Here is an 8,253-nt window from a genome sequence, read left to right as displayed (position 1 = left end):
CAGCTAAAAAGAAACAAAACTTTGCTAGCTCACAGGGAAAAATCTTAAAATTTTAAGGCATTTTTCCTCAAAATCAGGTTTTCTGTTGCTGCTGAAAAACGTGCTTCAAAATTGTGTTTTATGATTATATTTTAGACAGTTCATTTAAATGATACATTAAGGCTTTTATTCATTATATTTTGACAAAATGCCATTTTTGCACACGTTTTAATCAAAACACTATATTTGGCTATTTCTCCATTTGGACTTAATCCTTGTTTTGATGTGATGGGTCACATTTAAGTTTATCAAATAAAGTCTAATGTTACAGGTAATCGGGGATCCCTTTAAAGATAATTTATTGTCATTTTAACCCCTAAATGCCATGGGAATATATATTTTTATTAAGTTTATTATGTTTGTTTTATTAGTTCATTGTTCTCCATGCATTAAAAAAATATTTTAGTAAAATTTTTTGAGGACCCCCAAGATGCCTCTTGTGGACCCGTGGGGGTCCAGGGACCCCAGTTTGAGAACCTCTGCAGTATGTGGCCACATTAAAAACTGCACCGTCTCTTTCTGTCTTGACAGCTGTAGATCTGTGAGCTCCCCTCGCTCTTTTTCCTGGGACTTGTAGTTTTTAACCTGGGGAACAGGCCCGTGTGTTGGAGGTCACAGCGGGAGGAGAACTACAGTTCCCTCTGAGCTCCTCGGACATGTTGGTTGTCAGTATGGCTGTTGTCAGACAGACAAAGCGGAGAGGCAAATAATTCGCCTCTGATTAGAAATCCTTGGGAAAGGGTCGCGCGGGGCACCGACTCTCATTTATTCGCACTGTACCGCCCCGGCTGCACCGAACCACACAGCGGCTCTTTGCTTTAGTTTTCAAGTTAAATGGTTAAAGTGGACGTTTTGAACCGAGGTAAGTCATGTATTTATCATTTCTACAACACCCAAAGTGCTGTTATTAATATGAAACGTGTTAGCCTTGAGCGGCGAGGCTAACAGCTAAGTGTCAGCGTTATGCTAATCAGTCCGGAGCCTCGGTGAGACGGAGGTATCCCGGGTTAAGTTGCTAACCTGTGCCTGAGGACCGCTGTCAGGATAAATTCACAAACTGCTCTGTGTTTGAGAGGGCGGTCAGGTGGCGGACTTATTTAATGTCAGACAGCTTCATCTGCCACAGAAACATTTTTTTTTTTTTGCTAACGTTAGCTTATTGGGTAAAAGGGCGTGAAAGCTGGCATCTCCAGCGGCAGGACTGAGTTAGCATTAGCAAAACAAAAACACATGTAGGGACAGACACCCCGAACCACCATGGTCCCGGCTTTAGAACTGGGACTGGTACCAAACAAACATTTTACTCATAAGAAAAGCTGTAATTGAACTGATCAGCTGCAACATGAGGTTTCTTCCTGCAGATTCAAATGCTTATCGCCCGCCCGCCGTCTTTTGATGCCACACTTTTAAACTCATCTTGTGTTAAGAAATAAACGAGTTAGAAAGTGACAACAACGTTATGCACGTCATGTAGCTCAGAGTACGTGTTGGGAACGACTCTCAGCTACTACCAAAGATCTGTAAAATTAAGAGTTGTAGCCTCAGTTGTGCAGGCAAATGTCGATTAACTGGCAGTAATCTTGAACTAAGTTAACTCAAATAATGTACAAGTTGTAGTGATAAATCTAATAATTGCTTTCTGAAAGTTTCATCAAAATCCATTCATAGGGCTGCCACAAACGATTATTTTTATAATCGATTAATCACCGATTATTTTTTCRATTAGTTGACTAATCAGATCATACGTTAATTGAATATAAAACATACAGCTTAGCTGCTATTATATAACCATGGTTATATAATAGCTATATGCTAACTAAAAATAATTGCTGTGGAAGGTAAGTTCTGCTCTGCAGATATTACACAGGTTTCTCTTTCATTTTCTTAAAATGATCCCACACTTTGAGCTCYGTTGTCAGGTAGCCATGATACCAGAGCCTGTCTGTATAATGTGTTGTGACGTCCACGGCCTACCCCAGTTACCACTACTGTGMATGTGTGTCAAGGACAGAAAGGCAGATGTGGCAGTGGAAGGTGTCAAAGCAGTTTGGAGAKAWAAACTAAGTAAAGAACAAAAAAGAAAAGAAAACGATTAATCGATTATTTTAATAATCGATTAATCGTTGCAGCCCTAAATGGTTCATGAAATATCAGATTTGACTTCAAATATAAAATGACAACATTATAAACAAAGGTCTTGAACAATCTGTCAGCACTCGGAACATGTTTTTGGATCAGTCTCAACTATTACCACACCTCATTTTAGCTCATTATCTGATAGGGCTGCCACGATTAGTCGATGACTAATCGATTATTAAAATAATCGATGACTAATTTAATAATCGATTAATCGTCTTTTGGTTTTTTTTTTTTTTGTTCTTTACTTTGTTTTTCTCTCCAAACTGCTTTGACACCTTCCACTGCCACGTCTGCCTTTCTGTCCTTGACACACATGCACAGTAGTGGTAACTGGGGTAGGCCGTGGACGTCACAAGACATTATACAGACAGGCTCTGGTATCATGGCTACCTGACAACAGAGCTCAAAGTGTGGGATCATTTTAAGAAAATGAAAGAGAAACCTGTGTAATATCTGCAGAGCAGAACTTACCTTCCACGGCAATTATTTTTAGTTAGCATATAGCTAAAATCTAACCATGGTTACATAATAGCAGCTGCATTCTGGCGCGATAAGCTGTATGTTTTATATTCAATTAACGTATGATCTGATTAGTCGACTAATCGATAAAAATAATCGGTGATTAATCGGCTAAAAAAATAATCGTTCGTGGCAGCTCTATTATCTGGCAATTTGACAAAGTTTCATTTCTGTGTTTCTGAGGTTTGGCTGTGGTCATCTTGAACTGGTTTGACACCAAAAACATTGTATCTGTGATTATTTTCTGCAAATTAACAGGTAGCAAAGTCCCTAATGTCTGCCTTCACATTTTGGTGTCAGGTGAAAAACCAGCCTGGGTCAAGGTGAACAGTTAATTTGGTTAATACTTAATTTGGTTAATACTTAATCTGGATGAATAATCAATTGAAGGCTCAGTTTTGATTGCAAGACACGTTCACTTATTGAATGCAGCTAATAAACACACATTAATGCACACGTTAAAGAGAATTGACCAGTTCTGCTTTGAACGAACAGTGACTTATTATGAATTTTGTTTACGCCACAACCTAAGAGACTAGTTAATATTCAGCAGTGCCTCTCAGCTGCACAATAACTGTTTTCCAGTGAATTTAATCTGCGTACATGTCTGCAAGGCTGATACTTCCTTTTTTTAATATCAGTTCTCCTAAGGCTTGTATAAGCCACAGTGTTATTATCTAGTTTCCTTCAGGGGAACTTTAAATGTCTGCACAAACTCCTAAAGGCGGTTTTGTTTTTAATTTCTTTCTGTCCTTCACACATTGTAGAGTAACGCAGATGTAGCGGAGAAATGCCAGTGACCCCTTTTAAAGCGTTTTATCATATCAGCATAGGTTGGGCTGGCACGCACAAAATGGAAAATCTGCCGCAGTCTGATTCCAGCGGCATTGATTTTGAGCCCAGCAAATTGCTTATGAAAAACATGGAGCGTGGGTGGCGCGCAGCGCGGGGATTATACAGTCGCTCTTAAAGAACAGACAGTCAGGATGTTAAGATAGCATCAGCTGTCAAGGTGACTCTGGCACTCTGCGCGTGTTGCCTGCTGCTTCCCAAAAATAGCTGATTTTTTTATGTCCCTGCCCCTCCCTTTCCTTTTTTCTTTCACACGTCTTGCGCTCGTCTTTCTAACTGCTGCCCCCCCCCCCTATACTTTCGCCATTTCCTTCATCTTTATACACAACTCCTGTCTAATTCTACTCATTTTCATTGTGCCTCCACTCATCTGCCTCGTTTGTTCCTGACTTTTTCTCAGGTTTGCATCCTTCTTCTCTAAACTTCTGCATTTCCTGTTTCCCTTCCTTTAGTTTTACTTGTTTCTCTTCCTCAACTTGTCTGTTTTTGTGTGTTTTTGTGTGTGTTTTGCCCAGCAGCAGGATGTCTGAGTTAAGCGAGGAGCCGCGCTTCACCATCGAGCAGATAGATCTGCTGCAGCGGCTGCGTCGCACCGGCATGACCAAGCAGGAGATCCTGCACGCGCTCGACACGCTGGACCGGCTGGACCGGGAGCACGGCGACAAGTTCGGCCGCCGCACCTCTTCCTCCTCCTCCTCGTCCTCCTACCTCGTAGGCGGGGCGAACAGCTGCACCAACAACTCTGCCTCTAACCCGACCGCCACATTCAACAGCAACGCCACCGCCTCGGCAGCCACCGCCTCTTCCGCCTCGTGCAACGGCAGCAACAGCGGTGAAGGCAGCGCCGGCGATCACTCCGCCTCTTCCACGACCTCTAAAATCTCCACAGCCACGCAGACACAGTTTAGCACCGGCGGCGGGCTTTCGCCCTCTCCCAGCAACAGCTATGACACCTCCCCGCCTCCCGGGCCGCCGCCACCCTCTGCCATCCTGCCGTCACCGGTGTCCCTGGTGGCRCTGTCTCAGAACGGCCGTGACAGTCTGGCTGCTACGCCCAACGGGAAGCTGTCGCCTCCACGGTACCCGGTGAACAGCGCCGCGGCGTCGCGAGCGTTCGGGTTCGAAGCTGCAGAAGAAGACCTGGATATCGATGATAAAGTGGAGGAGCTGATGAGGTGAGTAGCAGCCGACTTGAAGACGTCTTTACTTTGCAAATGACAAACTTTTTTTTGGACCTTTTAGAACTTGTCACACTTTAAGTTGTTCGTCAGCCGGCAGCAGAAATCTTCAGAGATTTTCACCCTTTTTAATATTTTCATTCATTTCTCCGTCCTTGACTGGTTTCAAAGCCTTCGTTCTCTTTGGAACTGTAGTGCTTTTATGTTTTTGAAGCACAGGCGTTAAAGGTGCCTCTTGAGAGCAACCTTGAAGCTTTTTTTCCCCCTTCTGTGCTTTCTCTCAGACATGTGCTTTTTTGTTTTGAATAGCTTTGAGTTGGCAGATTGTTTTTATTGGTGGTTATGTTCATAATGAAATATGTGCCAGGGCTGAAAAGGCACTAAGTGCAACTGAAGCTCGACTGTGTGCAGCAGCAGTTTGTTTTAAAGTTTATTCTTGACCTTGGAAATGCATGTTGAGATAATATAACTTCAAAACCAGTTTAGTTTTATGTAAGCTTTGTCAGTGGATGGTGTTCTGTTGATTTTAAAGAGACATTTACTTGGAAACAGAGGCTGAATGTGCGCTTTCTGTATTTGTGCAGAAACTTTAGTTTGTTTTGTAGACGTTGGACAACCACAGACATTACTGCTCTGCAGTTTGATAACCTATTTGTGTTCCTTGCTGAACTTGGATAAAAGCTGTTTGGTGTTGGATGTACAGAAATGCAGTAATTCAGTCATTTTATTTCAGTTCTATTGGCTGATAGAGGTGACTTGTTGCTTGGGAGGGGTTACCTTCAGCGTAGATTTCTGCTGCATTAGCTCTTTGAATATTGACATCTTGAGACAACATCAATAATCAAATGCATCCCATGCTTCAAATGCTTACATTTTACAGTAGGCTGCAAAAGTACTCACTCCCTTGTTGTGTATTTATTTTCTGTTTTACAACTTGGACTTTAAATAGATTTTCAACTCGATCCTAAGAAATGGACTAAAGTTGTGGACAAGTTAAAATAAAATCCCAAACTTTAAACACCTCATAAGCACCAACAAATGACTGGATCAAAATGATAATTATTCTAAACTATATCTTGGTTTAATTTTTATTGTATTTACATCATAACTAAACCATCATAACTAACAAAACTAAATCAAATACACTTACAGTTTAAAAGTAAAACTCCTGTTAAATATTCACAAGACATGATTATGACAAACGTTTACAAATGTTTCAAATAAAAAAATATGTAAAAATAAATATGATAAAGTACAAATGAAAATATAGCCTTTTTAAACTTTTACAACCAGAAGCTGCTCTTCATATTAGTGACAAACTTTGGTGATTTTTGATGAGTTACCTTCATTTTTGCTTCTACTTTTCATTTAAAATAGGTTTCCATTCTCTGCAGGTTTCTAAAGTTCTTCTTCTACGTATTAAAAAAAGTTGTTAAACATCTGAGTGGTGCACTACTGCTACTAGTGGTGAGAAAGTGTATTGCACCTTATTCAAAATCAAAGCTGTCCCGCGGCCCTCTGCGGCCCAAAGTTAAAAACTGTTGTTCTTTTGAGGCCCTCAAGGTGGCRCTCGCGGCCCACAATTGGGCTGTGGCCCACAGGTTAAGAATCCCTGTGCTAAGAGAGGATCTCTTCTGCAGAGATGTAAGGATCTGTTCGTAGGATCTCTATAAGCTTTACAAGCTGGACTTCATGAAAGGTTGAACAGAAAAAAGACATTGATCATAAAAAAAATAAGACAGACTGTTTGGAATTAGTCAAAAAGCATATTATAAACAGGCAGAGGCGGTTCTAGAGCGGGGCCACAGTGGCCTGTCCTGCCACTCATCTGTCCTTTGCCCAAGAGCGAAGATGCTGAGTGCAGTTCCATGTCCAAACACTAGAGGCGATAATGAGCCCAATAGAAAAGTCCAGCATGAGTAAAGCTGACAGAAGTATTTTTCTTTTCTGAAAATTTAAAAAATCCTGCAGAAAAAGTCTTTCAACTCTCAAATGATGGCTGGGCTCACTTACATGCTGTATGTTTGAGCATATTTTATCTATGTAATGTAAAAATGCATGCGAAATTGGTATAGTAGAAAGTACTTTGCAACTTTTTAAAAATTACATGTGTTTAAACGTTACGTTAAACCTTGCCAAAACCAGGGATTTGTGAGCAAGGATGCTGAACAAATACGTGGCTCCTCTATGAATATTGTGGCCCCTGATGGCCCCTTACACAGAAAAATCCCAGATCCGCCACTGTAAACAGGGAAGAATCTGCTGAAGTCAAATAAGACTACAATATACTTTGTGCATTAAGGACAAATCTATGTCTGATACTAATTCAGCACAATAACAATAATAAATGTATTTAATGTGTAATATTTCTCATTAACAGAAATCTCAAAGTGCTACAAAACAACAAAACACAATAAATAAAACTAGTAAAAAGAAAAACAAAATTACACTAATAAAAACAACAGCCGGAGCTAGGAAGAAGTTAAATTTTAAGCCGTGTTAAAAACATCTAATAAATTTTAAAATAATAATAAACAAATATATCAATGATGCCCTTTAAGATAGGGTTGGGAAAATTGTATCATTTGCAATTAATGATCCAAAAAACTGTCAATAATTAATATTTGCCACTTTGCAGTTACTGCAATGACTCCCTTGTGATAATGTGTTGCACATATTTTTTGTGCGACACACTATCACTATTAGACATGCTTTTGAGCCCAAATGGTGGAAGGCTGTGTGGAGCAACTAACATTAACATTAACCTTAAACAAACCTCATCGCAAATGCAGACCAAGGCCACAAAGTAATTGTCATCTACCACTTGCCATTTTTATCTATATAAATGCCACAATTCATTTTTTCAATTTTTATGTCAATATTGCCCATTCCTACCTGAAAAGGGGCTAGAATAAGCTTGCTTAAATAGAAAAGTCTTTAAACCCTGTTTAAAGACAACCAGTGATTGTGGATGGTCCGGGAGGGGAGTTCCAGAGTCCGGAGGCAACTACACAGAATGCCCAATCTCCCATGGTCCTTAGTTTAGTTTGAGGGAGCTAATCATCACACAGAGAACAACGTCCCTACAGTAGTAGCAGCATCGTGCTGTGTATATTTCATTTATCAGAAGTCACTTGGAACTGGTCAGTTAAAGAAAGATAAATGGAGCAAAATCTATATAAATTGGTGAAGGAAACCTGTTTGAGTCTTTCAGAGATTTGAGCCTGAAACATGGGTTGACTTTTCAGCAGTACAATGACTAAACACTTTGCTGAAGCAACTCTCCAATGAGAACCAGTTAAATGTTCTGGAATTTCCAGGGCGGTCCAGGGCCCGTATTCGTAAAACTTCTTAGAGTGGATTTTTAGACTTAAGTGCTGAAAGTTTCTTAGATTTGCTCCTACTCTCAGACTTAAGTGTAAGTGCCAGTTATGAAAATTCTTAAGTCAAGAAACCCTCTTCAGACTGCTCCAGAGGACTCAAGTGGTTCAGAGTTGTCACTAGAGGTCTGAGATGAACTGAGGAG

At 40.4% G+C, this 8,253-nt stretch overlaps 1 protein-coding gene across 1 annotated transcript in view; it reads left to right on the top strand.

Moving 5' to 3' along the window:
- Window positions 1-883: 883 nt before the first annotated feature.
- The window catches only part of hmbox1b (homeobox containing 1 b), a gene marked incomplete at its 5' end in the record, with an annotated part of 53,763 nt that continues 46,393 nt past the window's right edge, over window positions 884-8,253 (top strand). Inside the window, 2 exon segments of the mRNA XM_014026799.1 lie at window positions 884-901; window positions 4,065-4,724. Coding sequence (XP_013882253.1) covers window positions 4,072-4,724 — 653 coding nt within the window.

The sequence above is a fragment of the Austrofundulus limnaeus genome, unplaced genomic scaffold (genome assembly GCF_001266775.1).
Source record: "Austrofundulus limnaeus strain Quisiro unplaced genomic scaffold, Austrofundulus_limnaeus-1.0 Scaffold590, whole genome shotgun sequence".
NCBI lineage: Eukaryota > Metazoa > Chordata > Actinopteri > Cyprinodontiformes > Rivulidae > Austrofundulus > Austrofundulus limnaeus.
This window is presented reverse-complemented; position numbering and strand designations above follow the sequence as displayed.